The sequence below is a fragment of the Haemaphysalis longicornis genome, unplaced genomic scaffold, assembly GCF_048455015.1.
Source record: "Haemaphysalis longicornis isolate Haplotype H1 unplaced genomic scaffold, Haemaphysalis longicornis Haplotype H1 scaffold_6, whole genome shotgun sequence".
In the NCBI taxonomy this organism is placed as follows: domain Eukaryota; kingdom Metazoa; phylum Arthropoda; class Arachnida; order Ixodida; family Ixodidae; genus Haemaphysalis; species Haemaphysalis longicornis.
The window spans coordinates 45,620,663-45,646,847 of NW_027526407.1; the positions used below are offsets into that span (position 1 = coordinate 45,620,663).

The following is a 26,185-nucleotide window of genomic DNA, read 5'->3' on the forward strand; positions in this document are numbered from 1 at the left end:
TCCCTTTAAATGTTTTTGGTCATGTATAAAGACGATAGTTTTTCTTGAGCAACTTACACCCCAAAGCTTTGGTCTGTCTGTCTGTCTGTCTGTCTGTCTGTCTGTCTGTTCCTTGGTTGAGCTACCACGCCAAATGTTAAAAAATTTTTGAACAGACGTTTGTATAGGGTCAGCCTTTCCGGACGGTTGAACCTGGAAACAGGTTTCATAATTATCAATATTGTTGGGCCAAAACAAAACAATGGGCATATTTGGAGGAGGCATGGTTGCACAACTGGCACTCGCAGCGTTCTTTTATTTGAAACTAACTGTTCGGCTGATAGTTGCGACGGTAAAATGAAACCACGCATTTCAAACCAATATTTAGACGCAAGAACACAAACAGAGCACGCGAGAGCCTAGACCTCGTGGCAGTGTTCAAGTACAACAGTAGCAAAAAGTTCCAGTAGAGGGCGCGACAAGTGGAAAGCATGAAATTTGAATTGACTTTAGGAAACCACGAGCGTGTTTAACGTGGGAGGAGCGAGACGAGAGAGGAGGAGCATAAGAGGTGGGAGAGGACGAGAAGACAGGCATTTACGTGGCAGAGGCGGCAGAAAGCTATCGTCTTTCGCCGACATTTCCAGAGGAGTGAGCAGATATACGCGGCCACTTCTTAGTGTCACACATTCGAGGTGCCACCTGTACATAATTTCACCTAATACAGCTCTCTTGGCACTATATACAGCTCTGTGTTGGCGCACCACGACGTTGCGTCCTCTGCTGCCGCAAACAGACATTCCCAAAGTGTGATAGTGCTCGGGCTGAGTTACCGCCGATGAGTTGTGGACACGCGCGGAGAGTGCAGTGTCAACCACGAAGCGAATATAAACGGAGACAGCAGGTTTGGATTCACGGTGCGGTGACGTTCACACGTGCCGAGTGTCACCTCTTCTTGACAATCGCGACAGTCCTCCTTCTTGGAATGGATGCCGCACAAAACTTTAAAAATAGAAGTATTGTACCTGTTTCGAGCTGCAGGGGAGTATCTCACCAACTGCCTGCGTGCCAATCGGGCGTCATCTTAGAATTCATTCGGGTCGGAACACAAACAAAGGGTGTGTATCGCTGCCAGTGCAGAAGACGGCCTTAAATCACAAACTACCACCGCAACTGCGCAGGCAGAAAGCGCTGAAAACAACTGTGCGCGTAAATATCCACCAGCTGTCACGCCGAGTCGCCACCGAACCGCCCCTAGGCTTCTAGGCTCTGCAGATGCGTAGCAATGCATGTTGTGGAAATTTCCCACTCTCTCGCTGGGTGCTAAAACTTTGTGCCCGGTTTTTGGCCCGACAACCGCGCAGACCCGACGCCCGCGCATTCGTGAACCTGGGAGGGTTGGGGTACCCTCCAGCCGAGTGACGACCTGCAGCGTGCTGGTGGTGAGGGTGACTCACCGCGAGCTGCTGTACTCGGCGGTGGTTATTGTCCGGCCACACACAATGTTGCCCACCGAGCCTGGTGGGGCCACCGAACTTAGCGGCCAACTAATATCAGGGTTGGGGGAACCACACACTTGTCACACAGATGTGGTATGTTTCCTTCGGTGTTCTCTCTTAATCCTGAAACTATGCCAATCTAACCGAGACTTTAGTGATTTAAATGTTTTTTATTGTACACACGAAGTGTCATTTCAGTATGAGCCGCTACGCTAACATACATCAAAAATAGTGAGAGAGTGCAAATCAGTTGACCTGTGTGTGGAATTTAGAATGTCCGCACAATCTTACAGCAGTGCGCAGATATTGAAAATTTTGAATAGAAATTAAATATATTAGTTGAGTTTTTGTCGGACTCGATTAATTGATATTCCGTATTCCTTTCTTGCTACTAAATACAGTAGAACCCGCTCTTACGTTCCTCAGTTCTGCGCTTTCCCGGCTGCCAGGTTGTTTTTGTTTAGTCCCGGCGCAGCTCCCATAGAGCCCCATGTATTAAAATCCTCACTGTTACGACGTTGCTCAAAGTACGTTCCGGGATCGTTCGTCTCAAACTGACATTATGAACCCACCCGGGCAACATGCACAGATCGTTATTTCGAAGTTTGACGAGCCTTGAACAGGCTTCGCTACGGAACCGACTGTATGAGGCCGCACGCAGGTGCGATTAGTCACCACTAGATGGCCCTATGTTACTCTGCGCTATCACCATCATCAGTGCGGTTACAACGGACGCTTCACTTTGTTATGCGAGAAATGCGTGTTTGCCATATAAGCACCACCTCAAGAATAGCACGCGCTGTCGTCCTCATCGTGCGGTGATGAAGATGATTGATGATTGCTATTGGTTTCCCTTTGTATCGGGGTGATGACGTGTCACCTTAACAAAAAGGGCTAATATACCTATGTTTGATACTCTTGGTTTCATACTAGCTCTGCTTAGGGCATGTCCAAAAAAAAACTTATTAGGCATAAAATACTTTTTTTTCCTGTTACAGGTGGTAACTGTCCTAGGCAATATTCCCCTCTCTCCTTTTCGTCCACCAGCATTCTAATCTTCTTTTCGTCACCTCAACAGCCTTGAACTTAACTTCATCTGTGCTACCCTTAAATCCTAGGGCTTCTGGAAGCCGAATATTTTCCTCATGTAGATTTGAATGGATGGCCTCACATTCTAACACTATGTGCCGCATAGTTTCTGTTCCTTTTCCGCTGACCACGCATACCCCATCATTTTGTGAATACTTCCCCACAAAGCTCTTAGTTCGTTTTAGCTTCAATTTTTTCTCTCCATTTATCCGTTTCCCTCTGCCTTGCCTCTTTTTTGGTTACCTTCGGTGTTTTGGATTCTCCACTGTTCTTTCCGTATTTCATCGTTAGCCTTCTAGTCTTCCTCAACCATTGCGTGTCCACGCTTTTCAAGTATAAGTACCTAAACACCTCAGCTGCCAACCTACGTTGATCCATTGCTCTCAACCTCCTCTCAAAACCTATTTTACTCTGCGCTCCTCGAACGTCAAACGACGCCCACCCCATATCTCCCTGCACTGCTTCGTTAGTTGTTTTTGCATGCGCGCCTAAGGCTAAACGGCCTACGGTTCTCTGGTACACTTCAAGGTCTCATGGAACGTCTGATTTTAAGCACCGTACAGTATTCGCCAATCTGAGACCCGGAACCTTTACTCCTTTCCCAATTCCTCTCACTATTTCATATGTTATACCCCCACAGAGCTCTGTGCTTCATTATATCTGCGTTTCGCTTTCCCTTATCCTTCTTACACCCTTCGTTTATTCACATTCCCAAATATTTATATTCCTTCACTCTGGGCAATTCGTCATGCTGGATAGACACAGCGTCAGTGGTAATTGCAATGAAAAAAATTATTCCCTATTTTTCTGTGCTAACATTTAACCCGAGATCAGTGGCTTTCTGGCCGCTAATATTTACGAGCCGTTGCATATCGTTCTGGTTTAAGAACCCCGTCGAACTTGCAACCGCGAACTATGTCGTGCCTTCATGGCGTCGCGAAAACTGGAGGCGATTTCCCTTCAGGAAAAGCTTGATGTAATAAACGCAGTTGACAAGCAGCCAGAGCGGAAGATTGTCGACATCGCTAGGGAGCTTGCATTGCCATGCCTGGTGTTTTCCAGCGGTCGCAAAAAGCTGCAATGCTACATTCTAGAGTTTTTTAACGTTAGAAAGCCAAATTTGTATAAATACAGGATTGCAAGTAAATGCTATACTGTCTTCGTTCATGTTGGAAGGTTTCCTCACTGCTGCGTTTTCCAGGTTGCTACGTTTTGTTTTCCCTGTCCAGTGAAAAACCTATGAACGGGGTTCCACCGTATAGAGAAATGCAGAGTTAGCTAGCAAAACAACAACAGTCTCCGGTAGCAATGGCTGCGACAAACTCAAAGCACATGTTCTAATTGTCTATATTATTGTTGGGTATTGACTAGCCCATTTAAACAGGATGTAGCCCCAATGTTTCCTTCTGGTATGCAACATTGAAACTATTTTTCTGCACATACATGCATGAAATGGAGATCAATTTCTGCCTGCATATCGATGATTCTACGCTTTTGTGCAAGGTTGTGCAACGTTCTCGAGCAAGTGGAAATCGAGCAGTAATTCTGCGCCCAGCCTGAAAGATTCGCAATCGACGCTCAAATCATTCCAGTGTGTTCCAGGACGTCAAACAACGTCGTACTTTATTGCTGGGAGCCGTGGCGTGTCCTCCTGAAATTAAGTAACATGAACAGTGGGATGATGGCATTTCGGATGGAGAACCACACGCATATGAACACTGTTGGGATCTCGCACACTGAATTCCTAACGAAGACTTCAGTAAAGCTTTTGACGTTACAAACTCTAGGTGAAATCTAATTGTCCCTACCAAAAATAAAATGCGAAATGACAGAGTCATCTACGCAACCTAGTCGTTATCCCAGCCTACAAATTGGGGAATTTCAGGCAAACGGTGTCATGGAAGTGTTTTATACGCCAACGTCACATGTCTCTCACCCAAGGCCGTTCAGTGGCCAACCGAAGCGTCTCCTCAGGATACCTTGGAATTAGAACAGGTGACTGACACTGGCTAGACAGCTCGCGCCGTCCTTGGATTGCGCTGCAGCGGATGGTAATTGACTCAACATTTGTCTAGCATTGCGGCGTTCAAAACAAACCACATAATTTTGAGATGCTGGGTGTGCCGTACAATTCAGCTCCTGCACGTTTGCCGCTGTGCATTTTCACAATCAGTCATTTGCAACTAGAAATGTGTCCCAACACAGCCGGGTCGTTGCCTAGTTTTGTCATTCGGTGAGACAGGAGCTGTAGTTAGACCAACAGTGGCCACGGATGGCCGCTGTGTCTTGTAACTGATGCGGGGTCTCATAACTTGAAACTCGCTCTTTTGGCTAGGCTCACAGAAGAAAAGTTTCTGCACAAACGCTGTCGTGGTCGACGACAACGGCAGGGCGAGCTTCCAGATGTGAAAAACGACGTAGACCACCATTCCCGTCCCTAGCACGCTGCCGAGGACGGTTAAAAGGACGAAGTCCGCACCCTGCGCCACGTTCATAGCTATCATAGCGAGGCTAACTGTAAAGTTCAGAAAAACAAGTGTGTAAGGCACCCTTATCGTTCTCGCTGCATCCTTCATCGTGAACCGGAGCCTGACCAGGCCGCCCATGGTAAAGAGGGTAAAGAAGATAGACAGCATAGCCATGCTGTTTACTACGGGTCCAACTGACCCGACAAGGGTGAAAGCAACAGCCATCACAGTTCGAAGAAGCAGTGAGATTATGGGAACTGACGACTTTGCAGAGATGAAGGAGAGGACCGAAGGTAAGTGACCTTTCCGGGCTGCCGCGAAGCCAAGCCGGCTGTTGCTGAAGAATCCAGAGGACAGGGTCCCGAAAGTGGCGATGGATGCTACAACTGGTATAATCACTGCCCCTGCAGTCCCCCAGCTCTCTATGCCAAATTTGAGCGCGGTGGCATCGGAAGCAGCGATTGTGCTTGGTTCGAGGACGATGAAGTAAGCAACATTGGTCAGGAGGAACAGAACATTGACCACTACGACGCCGATGATCAGGGCTCGGGGTATCGTTTGCGATGGGTTCTTGATTTCTTCTCCTAGGTAGCAGATGGCGGTGCTGCAAGGGAGCAGCAAAGCATAAACATTAGAAACACCTCTACGCTTTCGTGCAACTTCCGTTCCGCAAAGCTACAATATCCTAACCGCTCAGACTTTGTGCATGCAAGTTAAAGGCAGTTTTCGTATTTGCAACTATGAGTTATTTGTATTAATTGAAATGAGGAATTTTGTTTGCGGATAATTTTTTACCCCGAAATTAAATGAAATACTCTGAATCTAAATTTTACCTCGTCTGTACCTGTGAAATCTCCGATCTTGCAGGCTAAAAAGCGGAAGGCTCTTCTTAAGGCTCATTCCCACTGGCGATTTGCCTCATCGCGCAAGGCGTGTCGCGTGATGATGCGGTGTTCGCACCTGCGATGAGCGATGATGCGTCTGCGTTTAGCGGAGCTGTTGCCCGACTTTTACGACTCTCGAGTGCATCAACAATTCGCAGTCAAAGGAAATTATGTTACGCGAGTGCGACAAAAACACGTAAAAATCACTATGATACTAATCTGTAACAATGCCGAAAGCATGGTGGGTTGCAGGAGGAGCAGAAAGTAACGAACTCAAGAAGGCTCTTTTAAACATATTATTGCACGAAGAAATACACACCCCTGCTTTCACGCCACAGCATTCGCATCACGGACCATAAATTTCGCTTTTCACAGGCACAAAGTTCTCACGCCTCCGAACTCTACGCACTCGCTGATAAAAGTACGAAAAGGCTGCAAGTTGACCTAGCGTCCGGCTATCCACCTAGCTATATACGAGGACTACTTGCTTTTACAATTCATGCACGTTTCTTCCCACTGATGAGTTCCACGCTGTTCGTTGATTACTACAAGCGTACGCAGAAGCGATTGACCAAAGAACCGAAGCGCACGGGAAGTTGCTTGCGGGCCCGACCCGACGGGCCCGGCTGCAGTGGAGCAAGCGGGCCCAGCCGCCGCCGTCTGCATTGCCGGATGTAAGCAAACGTTTTGTTTCCGAGTACGTCAGCCTACTCCATGGCCATGATTGGCTATCCGGTTATGCGGGGCCGTCGCGCGACGAGGAAATTCGGTCCGAGAGCGATCTGCTCCACCGTCGCCGAGCGATGCAAAGTGACGGCCGGCTCATCCCTTTGCGACGTCGCGCGACGTCGCGTGGCCAGGCGAATCGCCAGTGAGAACGTGCCTTTAGAAGCGCTCAGTTTCGCCAAACACTTCATACACAGTTCACTACTGATAGCAAGAAGAACGCTGGTTTAGAGTGTCACAATTCCTGCTACAATTCTATTTAACATTTACTCCATTGCTGTTTAGCAAGTCAATCCGTATATAAACTATATTTATAATCCATGGTCTCGCAAACTAATAACCGTAGATACCAGAATGGGTGCATCGGCCGTTCGCTGACTTACCCTCCATCCATTGTCATAAGGGCAGCAAAGTAGGCGACAGCCAGGCCACCGGGACTGACTTCACTGCTGAAATACGGTCCTTCGAGGTTATTTGTCCCTGAAACGAATTTTTCCGGCACTCTGGTTAAGCAGTTGAGCACCACGACCTCACTGCTTATTTCATCAGTTAAAGGGACCCTGCAACACTTTTCTCAATATTTTGAAAAATCATCAATACAATCAAAACAAATCGAAGCAAACTTTATTTTCCTTCAGCATAGAAGGAGGGGGCAGTCGCAAAAAGCTGCACTACATGACAGCTTGATGAGGCAACTGTCCCTACATTCGACAGCAGCAGGCGACACGAGTTTGCCGTGCGAAACAAAGAACGCTTTGAATGTCGATGCGCAGGTCGCAATTGAAACATACAATAGTAATTGGCAGTGTAAAAAATAAAAAAAAAAAGTGTAGGAAAAGAGGGAAAAAACGAAACAAAGAAAGACACACGTACGGTCTATAACCACAATCGTAAAGTCTGAATAGTAAATCACCATAACGTGTTAACAGGACAATCGACGTGTACGTATACATTACGGGGCGAGCGTAATGAACAACAATAACAGGCTTCATGTTTTCCTAATTATGAAAAACACATCCCATATAAACAACATCGACCTTAAAAGCCTAATGGGCATTTAAAAGAATACAACCATAAAACGAGAAAGATGCACAAATTTAAATAAAGCTCTCACTGTTATCACAGGACGTAAAGAAGACAAATTACGGGGTACACAGAAACCGCAACCGAGAATAGTTATAAAAAAACTAAAAATAAAACAAAAACTAGACGGATAAAATTGAAGCCCGAATTTCATTTTCAGAAGGAATAAAGGAATAGTGGAATAAATCATTTTCAGAACGAATAAAGAAATAATGCTTTCATAAAGCACACAACAAGCACATCCAGTACCTGTATAGGGGGTCATAAACTACCTAAGGCAGAAATTTCTGCTCTATGCCCATCAGATAACTTTGAAACTTTTTTAAAAGATTTTTCTATTTTTTCCGATCTATGCCTTCTTCGAGCGCTCGAATGACGTCATTAGAGCAAATTTTTTTCTAGCTTCCTTTCACTTGCAAAAATAAACGTTTTCGGTAGTCACTTGAAAAAATCGCCACCATAGCAAAGCAGAAACGGAAGGCGTATCTGCTGCGACTGGCGCATCACGCAGTGCCGCTCCGTGCCGGCAATAACTATATCTTCCACAGTGCTTTCAGACGCGAAGGAATTGATGAAAGTATTTATCGGATGTGTTGCAGAGTCCCTTTATGTGAGCTGTGCTTGCTAAACGTGACAAATCACTAGCGGCTCACTGGTGTGATTCTTTAGTCCTGGTTTTTGGGCCCCATCTCTCATCTTCGCACAATATATTTGGCGCATTGAAATGCCATGCGTTTGCAGTTGAACATTGAGGTGATACGATAAGCCAAAGACAGGGGTTCAGAGTGAAGGGCTCGTTTCGTTAACCATGCAGAAAGATGTGATGTGAGGAATGCTAATTTTCCACATTTGCGCCACAAAGTGGTCTAAATGGATCCATTGTTGTCTTTAGCGTACATCCATCAGATTCGTCACGTACGATTCTATTTGTACTACTTTTGGAGTTCTTTTGCGCACCCGCAGCGGTGGCTCAATGGCTCAGGCATTTTGGTCATAAGAGCAAGGACGCGGCTTGATACCAGCCGCTGTGTGGCTGCTTTTCAGGCTCGTTTTCGCGAAAAGCGAATACGCCCGTGTGTCGATGTTTCAGCACAAGTAAAGTTCCCCAGGCGGCCAAAATTAATCCCGAGTCCTCGGCTACGGCGAGCTTCTTAGGCCAGGCGTAGGTTTGGCGCGTTAAACACCCAAAATGTGAACGTTCAGTGTTAATTTTTCAGGCTCTCTCCTAATAAAATACTTCGGTGCGACTTTGTACGTGCCGCGCCCATTACGCACTATGCAGGTTCGCCTACTACTCCTCTCTGCGGTCTTAAATAAAATGGTTCTCTCTCTCTCTCTCTCTCTCTCTCTCTCTCTCTCTCTCTCTCTCTCTCTCTCTCTCTCTCTCTCTCTCTCTCTCTCTCTCTCTCTCTCTCTCTCTTTCTCTCTCTTATTTCTGCGTTTATTGCCCTTTCCTTGCATCGGCGTGCCTCATCTTCGCTCGCGCCGTTCCTCGTCACGGAGCCCGTGCACGCATACATGCAACGAAGCACCCGCGTAAAGAGCCACGCATCACTACTCTCTCCCGCTACCCCAGTGGACAGGAGTGGCGCCAGCTCATATCAGCCGTCCTCTTATCTACGGTGCTATATTTGCGCTTCCTTCTTGGTCCTCCCGCTGTACTATTTTCTGTTCCTGATACATTTTGTGACCTCAGGCGTTTCTTCAAGATTATTTATAGCACGCGCACAAGCATCAGACTCTTTCGACGCTTCGGAAAAACCCTCAATTTTATCGCGAGTTGCTGTACCTGAAAATGGGACAGCTACGTTCAGGCGCGAGAAGTCAATATGTGGCTCAAGTAGACCCTGCATTCAAGAAATACCGCAAGCATGATGGTTATGACATCTTAGGCTATGTTTCTAACCCCGCGAGTCCACTTTTAATTAGCAAGGCTTATGGGTGTGAGCGGGTCCCTCGACCTGTCGTGTATTTTTGCTGAGCTTGTTTACTGCGCAAATATTTGGAGGATTGACCACCCCCAATAATGCTGTGAGCTTGTATTGCGTTCCTTTGCGTTATGCGAGTGGAGTGGATGTGAGATTGAGTATGGCAAGCGCCTACCTTCTGGCACGTCATACTTCTATACTATTGGGAGAAATGATGGAATAAAGAAAATGACTGTTCTTTCAGTGCTGCTTCCGATAAATACTTCCGTTGCCAGGCACGTTTCGCAAGCGCCCCCATGGTACGCGATTCAGAGTAAATCAGACACAAATGCACAGTGCCACGTGGGAGAGCATGTCCTCCCTGTTGGTCCCGGTTATGTTGTCGTCACAGCCAAATGGGAATCGGCCAATCATCCCCGAGCTTTCGACGACAGCTGTCAACGTCACTGGCAAATACGCTTGAGTGGGTAACTATGCTGACATTGTGGGTGGGTGGGCTCTGCTCAGCCAATGGGACTTTTACTACCACTGTACGCAAGCATGACGCCGCAAAATGGACCATATGAGACTTTCGACTAACAAATCTGTTTTGACATAAGACGCACCATTTAAATCTGCATTTAAACGAGGACTGGTATTTTCAGGAGTAAAACATTTTACGCACATTTTACTAAAGCTACGCCTACTAGTAGACCTTGAATCGCTGGCAACCTTCGCTATTTTTGCTTACTCAACTGGTTTAAGGACTGCCCGCAACTGCTAACAGTGACCGAAGCAATGAGAGGTAGCAGCTACCATGGAGGAAAATACTTTCGCACTTGATGTCTCTAACACTGTACACTGTACACGCACCGAGGTACTCGCAAGAGAGCATCTCTTGTAATTTTCGGGCCCCTGAATCACCTACAGCTCGCTGACCAGCCGGATCCACTCGTAATAAAATAAGGCCTAAAGCAAAGAACGCTATAGTAATTAACAGACACTGTGGCAAGTCGGCGATAGCGGTAGATGCTGGCCGGTTGGGTACCCAAAAAGCCGACTGCTGTCTTGCAAAATGCGTGGCGCTGCCCAGAAAGCAGCGAATAACAAATGAGAAAAAACATCTTCATCAAACAAAAGGAGAAAAGTAACTTTTCGCACAGCATTAGCTGCCACCTCACATTCTGTGACGTTGACGCTGCCCGAACGTCGTGTTTATCTGCTAGGGCGAGATTTTGCAGCCACATTAGAGACCACCGACTTCAAATGTAATGCTGAAGAATGGATGAAAATGCCCTCGTACATGTAATCGTGCCAACTGGCATTAGCTCCAATACAGCGCTAGAACGCGCTTGGTGTTAGATAACGCACAGTTAGCAGCCGTGCTTTTATCTTTTCTGGGAATGGAAATAACAGTCGCTGGCGCAAGGTGCGTCCCCATGGACGAGTGTTTTCACTACATGGGGATGCTCTCTGTTCCCTTTTAAAGGGACACTTGAGGTGATTTGTAAACATTGCGGGTTACTAACGCAAATGGTAATCCGGAGTCGATAGGCCATGTTTCGACCACTCTGAGTGCGTTTACGCGAATTTATTTAGTAGAAAAATCAATTCGAAACTGCTGTCTTCCTCTCTGCATCTTCGCCCATTTTCTGTGGCGTTTTTGTGTGACGTGAGGAGGAAATGACTTGGCTTGACTGCGCTGCTGCACGGCTCACCGACCTTCCGACAGAGTCAGTCGGCCCAGCGTTTTGTCCGCCGGCCGCCGACGAGTCGTCGCAATTCGTTCGCTCAGTTGAAACTAAGCCATGACACATTTGTGGATGGAAGAATGTGCGTTTTTTTTAGTTTGTTAGTTTGTACACAGTATCAAGCTCCAAGTCCAGATTGCTCCTCACAAGCGCTGCAAAAGCGCACATGCGACGCTTCGCTGACTGGCACGCTAGTAGGAAAATCTAAGGCCACTTGAAGGCGGCAGAAGTCAGCGAAGTCAGTATAGGTACTAAGGTATTAAAATCAACTGACACTTTTACCGTACAGCGCAAAACTAGGGAGCAGGAAGCACTTTTTTCTGCTGGGTGAACACGCACAGCGGTAAGCAGCACAGCTACACATATGCGAACGTTTTGCTAAGACATGCATTTGCTATACGTGAGATACTGTGGAAATTTGGGGGACTTTTACTGCACAGGCGCTATACAACAAATCGTCACCTAAGCTGTTCGAAATGATAAAACTAAATAAAAGTGTAAACTGGTTATATAGGTTATATATTATATACCTCATATTTCCGACGCCGCCAGCGCTGGTCCGTGGCCGGGTGGTCTGGAGCGCTATGCTTGTTATTTTGCAAGTTGTAAGTTCGAATCCCCGAGGATACATTTTTTTGTAACTTGATTTTTTTGTTTTCGGCTGATGTTTTCGATACTCGGTTCACCATTTTTGGGCTGTAGCGTTAACTGCTCCACGAACGAGTTCGCAGAACGCGCGCAGACTGACACTGACGCGCTAGCGAGTTCTCGTTGGCGTGCTGTTGCCATAAGCACCGACTGTTAGCGGGCAGTGGGCACCGGCCAGAATCAGCAGACCCTTGGCCTGGTGCGAACACACTTTTTACGATACAGTCATGAGTGAGTGAATCTCCAAATATGGGGGAAAAGCGCATGATATTTGAGCGTCTGCGGTGACGCGGAGGGCGTTCATCCACACCGTAGGCCTCGGCTAGTGATTGCTACAATTCCAATCTGTCCTTGGAGGAGTATCTTAGGCATTTTACAGCCGAGAACATGGCAGAAGCGCGGTATGATGATTATTGAGGTATCGCGAATGCCCATCCAACAATAACGTCGGATGTCAAGCATGTTATTTTACAGAACCAAAACCGAAACTTGCTTGAGTGCTAATCTTGGACATCGTCCAATTACGGTGCACCTCCTTCCGACGCCACAGCGTTTAGTTGGTGCGGCTTTAAGGCCTTATAAAATATTGACCGACTTATCAGCCGGATAAACGATGAAAAGTGTGTATATTACAGCCAGTCTACGCAGTGCAAGCAAAAACGGGAGCTTGACAAATTCACTTCAATACCCGCCGCGGTGGCTCAGTGGCTAAGGCGTGGCGCTGCTGAGCACGAGGTCGCGGGTTCGATTCCCGGCCGCGGCGGCCGCTTTTCTGATGGAGGCGAAAAGCAAAAACGCCCGTGTGTACGAGATTTCGGCGCACGATAAAGATCCCCAGGTGGTCAAAATTAATCCGGAGCCCTCCACTACGGCGCGCCTCATCGCCTGCGTTGCGTCGGCGCGTTAAACCCCACAATCAATCAATCAATCAAATTCACTTCAGTGTCCCTTTAAGTGCAGCGCACTTTAGGGGCTCTCCTTATCGTCGTAGCTTGCTGTAACGATCGATGTCAAACAACTGGCGGATTCCGGCGGTCCCGCGAGATAACTGGTTCAAGTAGAGCCCGGCGTTCCGTCGTAGGGCCTCCCGCAGAAGCTTCGAAAACCCGGCGGTTTAAATAGTCATAACCAATCTAACCTTGCAAAACGCTGGCGCTTGTCATACATGTCCTCGTTTTTAGCGCAACAAAAACTGCAGGTACATTTGTCACGAAATATATGTAATTAACCTGCAGCATCCGCATTCATTGAGTCGGAACGCTCGTTTGAAAGGTTTTTGCAATAGTAAGCGAAGAAAAGTCGCAGTGCAACGCCGGCACGTGCGGGAGGAAAAGAAAGCAGAAAAAGAACAGAACTCCCGCTGGCGCTGTTTCAGGCAGGGGGGCGCGCGAGCACTACGGTGGCGGAAAATTTGAATTTCTTTGGGTGGTAGCAGTTAGCGGATAAGAGCGCTACAGCCCGTTATGGCGAATCACTTTTTCTACACTTCCGTCAGCTTTCACGTTGAGTGGAACTGGTTTAACTGTTTTTCGTCTTTACTCTCTATCCTTTCACAATCCATGCGAGTCGTTACGGTACATAGTTGACGCCAATAGCCATTTTAGCTGGCCACGTCTTAGGATCCGGGGTAGTTCCTGCTCGGAAGACTCGGAAGGCCATACCAAGATAACTCATAGTACATTTCACCTGCCCGGCTCTTGAGTGGACACGCCAGGTGGGACGTCCTTAATGATTTTCACTACCATACAACGCACCTTTGTAGCCACAACCCCAATGCAAATACCATTCACACAGATTGGTCTCAGAAGTTGACTGCAGAATCCGACATATTAAAAAGTTTGCTTAAACTCGCTTTCAGAAAAATTTCACATTTTAATAGGTGTCACATCGATGTCGCACATATATGGTTGTTATTGCACTAAGGAATGAATCATGAAAGTCAGTGATAGCTATACATGAAAGTAACTTGACACGCGCTGTTTTTTGAGGCATTGTGAAATGTTAGCATAATTAGAGCCAGTAGCGAAGCAATGATATAAACCTCCTCAAGGGCTAGTGGTGGTCCTTCCAACGCGAATAAAATCTCAGGCCTCACCTAACAATGACAATGTTTTACCCGTCTGGCGTGACTCAGTCCTATGCCCCTTCAAAAGGTATCATGTCGCAAACACATTTTTACTTAGGCGTGGCCTACAGTCGAGTCAATGATAAAGACCAGAGGCTATATTGCTCGGCGTACCTGTGCTTGCCGCCACAATCCCTGTGAAGATGATCGATACGAGCATGGTCAACTTGATCACTACGAGGACGTTCTGCACTTTTGTCGACACTCCAACCGAGAAGGCATTGAGAGCAGACGCCAGTGCTGCAACGAAACATACATAGAGATTTGAAATTGTGCCATAGATCCAAAGAAGTGATTCTTGCATCCAACATTTGAAGTTTAAGCTGTGTGAGTGGCTGCCTCAGCACCATAGAAAAATACGGTGTTAATGTCAACCTGCTGATGAGTGAGCTTGGTAGCGACATATATAAACGTTTGTTTATTTCAAAGGCTATGAACTATTAAAGATTATCGACTAATATCGCACGAGCAATATGTATTCCACGTCGGCATAAATTTGTGCCGTCCATCCGCAGACACAAAGCGGTAACAGAACAAATAACAATAGAACATCTGCGCAAGGGTTGAAACGTGCGCTGATAATTAGATGCGTTGCCGCTACTGCCGACCTTACTAAGGGTTACGTGAGATCAAAACGATGGCCGACGGGCAGTTTGCACAGCGTGTGAACGCGCCCATCACCACTTGTAAGCGTCGAAAAGGAGAGTCGGAACGAGTGGAGAGCAGAGTAGTCGTCCCGAGAGGGTGTAACGTAAATAACGGCGACGAAATGTCGATACTGGTGGACACAAGGGGCGGTATTCTCGTGTTTTGTTCATTTTGTGTCCGTTTCAAAAGTGTCCGTTTTGAGAAAGCCCTAAGTAGCTAAAAGCCAACACCCGGATGTGATGCAATGCAAGCACGGCGCAGCTGTGAGCCGCGGCTTCTCGGAACCACTCCGAGCAGACGATTTTGAGCAGACGATTTTTCGTCGCGTTGTTGTTCGTTCGCTGGCGGAAGAATAAACACATAAATGATACCTTAGATACCTTAAGAAGAGTTGCGCAAAAGTCAACCCAAAGCCCGCCTACAACTGGAAGTACGTCATAATAAAACGGATGCAGAACGAACGTTTTAAAAAAAAACAGGCAATTACGAGAATACCACCCCAGAAGAATCTACAGGCAGCCAGGGTTGATGCTAAAATCACGAAACGTGATCACTGAGATTCCTACAACGCAATTCACGGTTGGCGTGCTGTGTGATGGTGATTATGATGATGCTGTAATGGTGTGGTGTTTCACAGCGACCTTATTGCTAACGCCACTCGGCAGTCACGTGTGACCCCCACGTGAGCAACGCTGTGCGGCGGATTTAAAGAGGGAACAACACGTGAACATCTCGTACAGACTCAAGCAATGACATCGGAGGATAAGAGGGCCACGCATTCATAAAGATCCACGAATAGATCTTCCATTCGCTTTTTAGAGGGTTGTTTCTGCCACAGTAGACACAGAATATCAGGGCAACTTTCTTAAATAGGCCATCTGCCACAGCGTCAACTTACTGGTAAATGCTACTGCCACTAGCGAGGTCACCAAATAAGGTGGCGTGCAGTCAGGGTAGACGAGTCGTAAGATGTAGCTTGCAAAGGTGAGACCCTGAAGGGCCGAGTTCATGGGATCTGCTATGAGTATGCGACCCCACGCGTACATAAACGCCACGAGGTCACCCGGTCGGCCGAGGGTGTCTCCTGCAGCACAGAGGTACGCGTACTCGCCACCAGACGCCGGAAGAAGCGCTCCTAATTCGGCCATGCACAACGCACCTGCAAATGAAACAAGTGCACAACATTTGTGAAGCACCCTCGCTGCAGCAATTTCCCCGTGCGCAGAGTGGCATGAAAGGACATTCGTATTATAGCATTCCGTGTATAAATAAGTCAAAAACGCAGTGTCAGGTTCCTTCCATGTGTAAGTATTGGTATTTTACCTAAGTGCAGGGTGGGTGTCAGTGCGTGCACAGTAATGTGCCACCTCTAGTAACTTCTGAGTGAGTGAGTGAGTGAGTGAGTGAGTGAGTGAGTGAGTGAGTGAGTGAGTGAGTGAGTGAGTGAGTGAGTGAGTGAGTGAGTGAGTGAGTGAGTGAGTGAGTGAGTGAGTGAGTGAGTGAGTGAGTGAGTGAGTGAGTGAGTGAGTGAGTGATGAGTGAGTGAGTGAGTGAGTGAGTGAGTAAGTGAGTGAGTGAGTGAGTGAGTGAGTGAGTGAGTGAGCTTGCGAGGGGGCACTGAGTAGCTTCGCGGCTACGGGCTGGAAGCAGGATGCCGTGAAATTAGGCCAATAAGCATAATCGCTCGAAGCGTCATAAATACAAACGAACGGTTCGAGTGCATATCATACAACTCAGTCACTTTTTGATTGCCACAATTGAGGCGTGGTTGCCACGACACCTATTAGCTACAAAATACAACCGAGTTCATACAGCGTACAGCGTAGCATTAGGGAGACAAAGGGATATGGCGGAGCAACTTTGATTACCAATTCTATTAGGAACGAAGAGCTACATATTTAAATGCCTACGGGAGTGTTCTGCACTCATCTCTCCTTCATGTGCCGGCAGTAATGTTAGGCGCGATCGATAGGCCTCTAGGAAGCCCGGTTCAATATTTACCTCCTAAGGGAACTCAAGTCTCCTCGCAGGTTTTGAAAGCAAAAGCATTATATCATCCTGTTTCAATCCTATCAAAAACATCTTTACAAGTTGGTACATCATGTTTCTGTCCTTTTTTTGCCGATCGCTTCATTTTCTTTTTGCGGGAATTACCTCGGGAGGCCAACTGGCTACACCTCATGCCACACCTTCCCCAGAATCACATTTATGAGTTACTGCGGTGCAGCTAGTCCACTTGCGTGGCGTCACGTTCCTTTCTCACGTGACATTACGGAAGCACCGCGTTCACTTGGCCAAATCGCTTTCCTTCCCTGGGAACGTCCTCATACAATGGGGTGGTGATGCGTGTGGCTCCTTCTCTAGACAGCCGGGTTCGATTACCATACAAACCGCCATTCATGCAACCTTCTCGGGGGAAGCAATTGATTTCATATTATCAAAATTATTTTATATGCACGTTACGGCACCAGCTCTTATATGTGTGTAAGTGTTTTGCTGTTTATACAGCCATATTATGTTCCGCACAAGAACGCATTTTTACGGCACAATAGCGCACTGGAGGCCCTCGCCTTCAAATATTACATGGTTCATGCGGGAGGAGACAGTCCCGCTCGTTAATTACGGAGCAAACAAAGTGAACATCCTTCTTGCCCAATTTCAGAAAAGGGGAACTGTGACGGATGTACAATGCGAAGCGCAGAAATAGAAACAGAGAAATAGAAAAAGAAAAGCACCCTCCAGCAAAGAGATAAGGATATTCAGGGGACAAAATGATACGCCAGATGATCAATGGAAGAATGTATAATTATTTTAGGTGGCTTTGTCGTGTTACGAGCAAGTAGAACGTCATTTCAATGCCCATGATTATTCCGCTGATAAGCATAATTATAATGATGCAATAGTAGTGGTATTAGCAGCGGCAGCGGTAGCAGGTATTGCCAATTGCTGTTTTACGAACGAGAAATTCTGTTTTATCAGCCATGGCCAATTCATGTTGCGCCTAGAGTAGACACAGTCGTTTGCTTCAAGTTAAGTCTGTGCAAATGACAACAACTTGCATTATTTCAACACAAGAACAGCTTGGCTTTGCCAATTGCTCATACCCTTCACAATCTTTGAATGTAACACACATGAATCCAAACAAGGTAGTTCCGCTGCGTTTTGTCGCCATAACAAACTGTATGTGGCAGTGCTTGTTTAAAACACTCCAATATACTTACGAATTATAGTCATGAGTCCAGCACAAACCCATATCACCAGATCAACGCCGACAGAGCCGGCGTGCCGGTACACCAGGCTTGGCGAGACAAATATTCCCGATCCTAAAAAGTAAACAGGAGTAATTTTACCAATCGGGGAGTTATCTTGGTGTCGGGTACATAAGCGGGGTTTTTAAAACACAAGTGAATACTATTACAGGGACGTGAAGGAAAACGTGAAGCGAAGAGGCAGCCACGTAGTGTATTTACAAGCCTGAGACTAACGCGCGGGCAAAGCGCAAGATCCTTTTCTACTTCTACTTCTAGCTCTGATCCTGAGTCCGAGCGTGCTAGCGTTAGCTTCTTTCGGCTACTACCCGTCCTAATGTTATACATAGGCTACGAACTAGGTATTGTGGTTCTCACGCATAGAGAGGGAGAGAGAATAAGCGTTTATTTAAATCAACAGGTGGGATTTTACTTAAGCTTAAAGGAAGCGTCCTCAGTCCAAGATTCCCTTTGAGCGGGCAGGATCGACAGCCCTGTGAGCCAGCCGAAGCTTGTCGTCCAGGCCTGTTCTCACCAACGCCCTCTCCCAAAGCTCGGCAGTAGAAAGTTTCAGGTTGGGGGGAATCAGTGGGTATTGGTCACACCCGCCTACCATATGTCGTAAAGTTCCGGGTTCTCCGCAAAATCGACAAAGCTGAGGCACTGCAGCATAACCCCCGCGGCCGAACGGGCCGACTCGGGGCTAATCATAGCGAAGCCCGGTGGGGGACGCGGTACGGTTCCTGGAGGGTAACAAGAGCAATGTCCATGGTTAAACGGTGGGGAGTGGTCGATGTTACGGCAGGCGATGTTTCGTACGTGACATCTGTCGCTTGATGGATGGCACGGTAAGGTCCATGATAGGGGAAGATGGGTTTTTTTTTCAGAAAGTCCCACACGATGCGACGGCGAACACACCAGCACAAGTGATCCCCGCGAAAACTGAAGGTTTTTGTGTCGGCAGTCGTAACGCGCCTTCTGGTAGGCCTGTGGTGAGAGGAGGCTAGAACGGGCAACTTGACGAGCCTGGTCGGCCCGAGCGATGGCTGCTACGGCATATTCAGTTGCGGGCTGAGAATCCGGTAGAAGGGTGTCAAGCGGCAAAGCTGGCTTGCGGCCGTAGAGCAAGTAGAACCTGGATGAGCCTGCAGTGTCGTCACGGGAAGAATGGTAAGCGAACGTGACGTAAGGTAACGCCCCGTTCCAGTGGCCTTGGTCGTGGAAGACGTACATTGACAACATGTCTGTAAGCGTCTTTTTTAGTCTCTCTGTGAGGCCATTAGTCTGCACATTTGAAGCAGTTGCGACCTTTTGTTGTGTTGCACACGCACGGGGAACGTCTTCAACAACTAGAGGCAAGAAATAGCGGCCCCGATCAGTCAGAAGCTTGCGAGGTGCTCCATGACATCGCGTAGAAGGAAGTCACTAATGTTGGGTGCGCCGTGGTGGGAAGAGCATGAGTAATGGCGTACTGTGTAAGGGTCAAGAGATCGACTGATTACCAAATAGGGAAGGAACGAAGGACATCGACACAAACACGAAAAAATTAGCAATGGCTTAGCTCGGCTATGGAAGGATATACGTAGCGTGAGCTAAGGTTCATCTGGTTATTCTTAGGTTTCGTGGCTGTCTAGGATTAGCTGATTATCATCCTTACTGCTGCAAGACGACTTCCAATCCAATCTAATGCAGTCCAGTCCAGTCCAGTCGAATCCAATCCAATTCAGTCCAGTCCAGTCCAGTCCAGTCCAGTCCAGTCCAGTCCACTCCAGTGCAGTACAGTCCAGTCCAGTCCAGTCCAGTTACTGCTCGCGCGTGCGGAGCATGGCTCTCCAGGAGCCACGCGAAACTGATATCAAGCGGCTCCGGCGCACCGTCAGACTTGGTAACTACACACCGGAAGCGCGCAGCTGGGCATGCGCCGGCACCAGTGCGTCTGCCGCGGCTATGACGTCACTCCTCTGGTACGCGCAGACCCAATTCTCTAAACACCCACACTCCAATTGTATTGCATGTCCAATCCAATTCAATACAATCCAATTTATTCCAATCCAATACAATACGATAAAAATCAATCCAATCCAATGCTCCTCGCGCTTGCACAGCACGGCCCATCAAGGTCCACGCGAAACTGCTCAACCTCGGGCAGTGTAGCTTACGCTACACAAATGGTTCCGTGGGGATGTCTAACGGTTGTACGATACCTGGCGGTGTCGCAGTACGCACAGGTCGCAGTACGCACACATGGCCACATAACCTTGGACAGAACGGTAAACGCAAGGCCATAAATGATGACTCACATGGTCGTAAGTGCGGGAAACACCGAGGTGACAAGCGGTAGGTGGGTCGTGAAGCTGTTTGAGGATGTCTAAACGGAGATGGTCAGGAACAACAAAGCGGAGCCCAGAGCCATCTGGACGGAAATTACGGCGGTAAAGGATGTCATCCTGTAGTCGAAGCAGCTGCGTGGTAGGTGCCGGGGAGTCGGTAGTAAGGCTATAGATAATGGATTTCAAAGAGGGGTTGCGACTCCGCTCAACAGGGGAGTTTGGCCTCGGTCGTCGTGGGGTGCGGATGTGTTTTTCGTTCGCTCCTGCGTGGCCGAAGCGGTATCGCGATTATGCAGGCCACGCGTCGCGAGCCATGGGTGATTTTTTCCGTCGACGCGCGCGCTCTGCTGCGTGGGGCCGTCGAGCGCCTGCTCCCGCTCGCCAGTAATCGCTCGTCTGCCTGTATCTTCACCCAGCAAACTCCCCTCACTTCGGACCGCCGTGCACGACTCATCGCAGCACAGCCTCGCCTCTACGCTTCACCGCTCCCGTAGAAAACTTCTCCCGGACGCAGCATGACGCCAGGACCTGTGTTTGTGGTGTGTACAATGCTCGGCGGCCCCCAGTGACTGTGGAAACGCTTCTTTTCTTCGTGACGCCTTAACTTTTTCATTTTTCTCTCTTTACCTATCTCCTTTTTCTCTACCCTATCCTATTCACCCCCTTCTATATTCCCTACCCCCCGGACTGGGTTGTATGCCGGTGAGCCCCCAGATGGGGTCAAAATTATCCCCAGTCCATTTCTTTTCCTTTTCCAACGAACCACTACCTACCTACCTACCTCCGCTCAACACCGATGTGGAGCAACCTTGATATGAAGAGCAAACAGGATTCGGCAAGAGGTTCGGTAGGGTCCACCGGATAAAGTTAGAGACAGTCGGCGTCATGATGACGGCAACCACACTTGTAGACGACAGAGAAAGAATAGTCTTGAAATATAGTACCCAGCGACCCAAGCGTCCAGTAGGATCTTTCGACTCAAAAAACCATCATAACGAACGATGATAAGCGACAACAGTCAACAGCCGTCCATATAAGTAGGGGAGAAACTTTCCAACGGCCCACACAAGTTCAAGGCATTCCCGCTCGGTGATGGAGTAGGTGATGGAGTATTACATGTCCCAGTGGTTGTCTCCCATAAATCTTTCAACTACGTTCTTATTCACTTTAATGAACGTTTGTGGTTTAACCAAATTCTATGATTGATAACTGAAGTGCCCGCACTATTTTTTATTTTTTCTTTGTATTAAGCTTTCACAAAGTTAATTGTGACTGTCGATTTTCAGTCTACATTTTCTGCCGGGATGTCGTAGGAAGGAGACGGTATTATAGGCAGCATAAAAAGATGAACGTGTACCAAAGCATTACCAGCCACAGTTCCACATTACAAGCTACAGACCCACATTCCTCACTAATCCTGCGGACTACATTGTTCGGGCACTGTCCAGGCAGTAGGTCTCATTGGGCACAATAATATGTATCCTGCGTGTACTTTGTTGCTTTATCCACAAGATTTTGTACAAAAACCTGGATGCAGAACAAGATTATAGTGGGTGCTGCGTGTATAAGTGCTTCACCAGAGCTACGCCGGGTAGGGTTGTCTAGCCAGGGCTCCATGATATGTTGGCATAGCTACTGCTATTTAACGGACTGACAATTTTATGGGCTCGGGTGTTTGTACTTGTGTTCCAGCAGGTAAGCGAGAGCCCTCGCTTCACTCAACCCTACGCCGTCAGGTTTAAGCGCCTTAGTGTTAAACTTAAACTTCACTGACTTCCTCGTGTAGCGCGTTGTTCCTAAAGCAGCTGTACAGCAACAATTGTGTACGGGAGTCTCTTCCCAGGATGAGGTGTTTCCCATAAACGCCGCCTTTTGATCTTAGAATAACTGTTTTCTATCGCGTAATACTGACTTACTTGTGCGGAGCATATTTACACCAATTCCACGCTCCCTCCCTTCCCCCAAAAAAAGAAGAAAAAATGTGGGGAACGTGACCTGCTGTAGCTAGGCTATGACAGGTTGTTGAAGAGTGGGGTTGAAACTGATTGACAGTTCTGCTTTACACTCTTTTGTTTCGAAGCGCTGAAAGCCTAGTGTGCAAGTGCCGATTTCTCAACAGCCCCTTAACTTTTGTCCTCACTGTGACACAAATATGTCAGCAAGCCAGTATTTGTCGAGTAGCGGCAGATGAGTGAAACGACACGCCCGCGGTTAACGCCGTTCTCGCAAGTATAGGAGCTGTGCATGCGAGAAGGGCGTTTGCCGCGGGCGTGTTCTTCATCGTGTTCTCTTCTCTTTATCTCTAACTTAACACGTTCACTGCGTCGTGGGTCACCGGTGGGTCATGGCCTGTGCTCCACCTGTGCGGCTGCGAAGTTGCGTGCATCTGTCTGCTTGCGGCTGCGATATTTTTATGACACTTGAACGCAGACGTGTGATTTTTGTGCATGAGGATACACACGCCCAAAAGAATACTTGTCCGATGTTAAAAGCTATGACCCACCGCTGACCCACGACGCACTCGATAGAAATGTTTTTGTGCTGTGTGCGGCGTGACCCACCATTGACCCACGCTTGAGCGCTCTCCATCTTGTGCTGCTGTCTGAAGTTCGAAATTACAACTAATATATGCATTGTCTATTGCAATGGACGTGAGGTGGCGCGATCGTTTCTAAATAAAAATGTTTTTGTGCTGTGTGCGCGTGCCCCACCGGGGACCCAACCGCGAGAGCTCTCCACCTTCCGCGGTCGTCTGAAGTTCGAAATTGCAACTAATATGTACATTTTCTATTGCAATGGGCGTGAGGTGACGCGATTGTTTCTAAGGAGCCTAGTGCCGGAACGTTCCTCCATCGTGTTGCTTGCAAATTTTTCCCGCAGTTTGTGAAATACGTGCCGTTGGACTAAGTGCATGAGTTTTTCCTGCTGCTGCAAAACTTTTCAGCGCGCCCTAATGGAGCCTCGTGACAAACATACTGAGTGGCGCAAATACACAACACACAAGAAAGAAGACACGGACAAGCGCCTTCCCGTGTCTTCTTTCTTGTGTGTTGTGTATTTGCGCCACTCAGTATGTTTGTAGATCTCAACCAACACGCCCAGCAACACGTCCTCTTGGGGCCTCGTGACTTTCACGGGTGCAACAGAAAGCGCATCACCGAGGAAAAAAACTTCAGAACATGGCTAATATTCCTACTCAATTTTACCTTTCATCTACCTAATAGATATTTATATCACAGAAACTGACTTTATGCCTTTTCTTGTTGGAAGCATTTTGTATTAAACATAGATTTACGCGAAAAAAGCGGAAAACAGCTTTGAATCTTTCAAATAAACGCTCCAAACGCCCGCGGCAACGGTGGCTGCGCCATCTCGTTGGAGAGAAAAAAGAGGCATAGGCGCGTGTCCCACTGGTGTGTCACGGCGCACCTGGGGGATATACATAATGGACCACTGGTGGGTCACTGGGCACCTAAAACCACACCCAAAAACATTATGCCGCAGTGAAGGTGTTCTCTATCGTGTAATACTGATTCACCTTTACAGAGCATATTTATTTTCAACACAGAGCTCTTTAAATGCCCAGTAACCGCACTCTATGCTTATTCCTCAAAAACATCATTCTCTATGGGTACTAATTATTTGATCCTATGATAACATTCTTAGAAGTTATAACGGTCACGCATGTATTCCGCCGCAATCTTCCTCCTACCACTTCTGACCTCACACGCCGCCAAGGCACTTACTTCCGCCAGGCTCAGACTCTCTCCCTTCCTTGTGACCTCGTTCTCTCCTATATAATAACCCGAGATTTCACGCCCCACTGTCAGGTGTGTGGTGCCTATCCCGACGTTAAACACACCTGCTGGAGTTGCCCTCGCTCCAGGCGATCACCTCACTTTCTTCATCCACACCTTTTACCATCCCGCATTCTATACTCATGGGAAAGCTGGGCCGCTCCTCCGCAGATCTTCGCCCCATGCTTTGGCCTCACCTCGCCCGGCACATTACCCACGTGCGGGGCCCTGACACCTGCGGAATTCCCGCCTGAACGCATTCCAGGCCCACCAGAACCACATTTTCGGCAGCCCGGACATGGGCAGCTTTAAATAAAGTTTGATCTCTCTCACTCCCGACATGGCATAGCAGCTTCCGATCACTCTAGAAAACGCGAGCGGGTTTGCCAAAATAGGCTTCCCTGTGTCTCGTACGTCCATGGCTCGCAATCCTATTTAGATAACTGTACAACTACGATTCCGTGAACAAACAAAGCCTTACTGTTATAATTGGTACATTGTTGAGTAACTCTGCCTGATAGCATACATAGATTGCGTGCTCTAGCACATAGTAACGAATTTAACGAAAATTATAGTGATTTGTTGTTCATCGAAAGAGTATTACATGGTGTGGAGGTAAATAAAGAGGCTTTTCTGCCGTTCGAATGACTTACCAATGATACTGGTAATCACAACAGCTATCGCGCTGAGTAGGCCAACTTTCCTCTTGAGCTTGCCGCGGGTATTTGCGTTGGCTTCACGGCACTCTCTTGAAAGTTTTGCTGGCGATATAAACTGATCGCTTCTAGAGCGTGCAGACACGTGACAGCCTTTTAAAGAAGAAAAAAAACAGGATCTGCAATGCTCAACAAATGGAACTAATTTATTCAACAAGCAATCAGTTTTAAACTAGGCTAAGACCAGTATTTCATTTGCCACAACATTGCTTGCTTGAATGCAATGACATATACAAAACGTGATCATGTTTGGTGTGCACTACAAAGCACCAGGCAGCCAACGTCATTCCGACGGCATCATAAAAATTCATGCGGCTGATGTCGTACGGGAAACACCAATTCGATTCCCTTTTTTCGAAGCACTACAAGCATCTCGCCGTCCACAATAGCTTTCAATATGCAGGGGAGCAGAAAGGCAGCAAAAATGTTCACTTCTCACTAGCAGACAAACATTTTGGTCATTACACAATGAACGTGTACGGGAAGGTGCATCGTATATGGGCAGTGAAAATTAACCATACCGTTTCCGTCCATATCCTTGTTCTAGATGACAGCTTCGTAACTTGTGAATGCCCAGCGACATCGTGTGCGCTCTCAGGCATCTGGAGCTGCAATATTGTATGTTCGGCAGCACCCAAACACGTGCCACTTGCTCACCTCTATTGTCTTCCAACCTATTTGTAAGCTGAGCGATAAAGTAAGTACAGATAAACAGCCAGCCCTACCCACAGCATGCCCCGACCCGGCCAGCGAGTATTTTCTTGCGATAAGGGGTGACGGGAAAGGTATTTTATCCTAAAGCAAAGCATTAAGAATCTAAAAAGTTTGCATCAAACAAATTAGCATCACTATAAAAGTAGGCCTGCTCCACTTCCATTAAGTATGGAAAAATGTTCCAACTCAGGTTGTTTTCGTATTGCCCGGTGGGAATGCAGTGCGATCTCAAACAATTGCCTGCCTCTTGAGGACACTACTAAAGCAGTTCCCGGATGCTATTGGCGTGTGAACTTGCACAACATGCAAACGTAATCGACGTGCCGGGCGCAAGACCCATCTCGCCAGACAACACACCAATACTTTTAGTAACTCAAATAAAACTTTCGTGAAAAAATTCAATTACTCCCTCACTACGGCAATAAGATGGAAATGATATCAACGTTTGTTTTGGGACCAGAGTTGCGTTATATAGATCCATTTCTCTTTATCTCGCTTTCGTCATCAACGCCTGTCTCATGCTTGGAACGTAAGTTGTATTTACTACGAAAAAGCGAAGTGTTTCTTCACTAA

General features: G+C 47.4%; 1 protein-coding gene across 1 annotated transcript; it reads right to left on the minus strand.

Annotated features, from left to right (window-relative positions):
* Positions 1–137: 137 nt before the first annotated feature.
* On the minus strand, positions 138–25,559 carry LOC144142558 (Y+L amino acid transporter 2-like). Its single transcript, XM_077674150.1, has 7 exons — positions 25,420–25,559; positions 24,836–24,991; positions 18,029–18,130; positions 15,706–15,966; positions 14,274–14,399; positions 7,029–7,125; positions 138–5,639 (listed from the first exon to the last, which is right to left on the minus strand). Exons 1-7 carry the CDS (start codon positions 25,430–25,432, stop codon positions 4,751–4,753), a joined length of 1,644 nt encoding a protein of 547 aa, XP_077530276.1. The 5' UTR covers positions 25,433–25,559; the 3' UTR covers positions 138–4,750.
* Positions 25,560–26,185: the final 626 nt, after the last annotated feature.

Excerpts from the sequence above, each read along its gene's own strand:
- LOC144142558 (XM_077674150.1), bottom strand. Across the intron at positions 18,131-24,835 it reads TGTGATTACCAGTATCATTG|GATCGGGAATATTTGTCTCG; the intron begins GTAAGTCATTCG and ends TTTACTTTTTAG. Across the intron at positions 7,126-14,273 it reads GATTGTGGCGGCAAGCACAG|GGACAAATAACCTCGAAGGA; the intron begins GTACGCCGAGCA and ends AATTCGTTTCAG.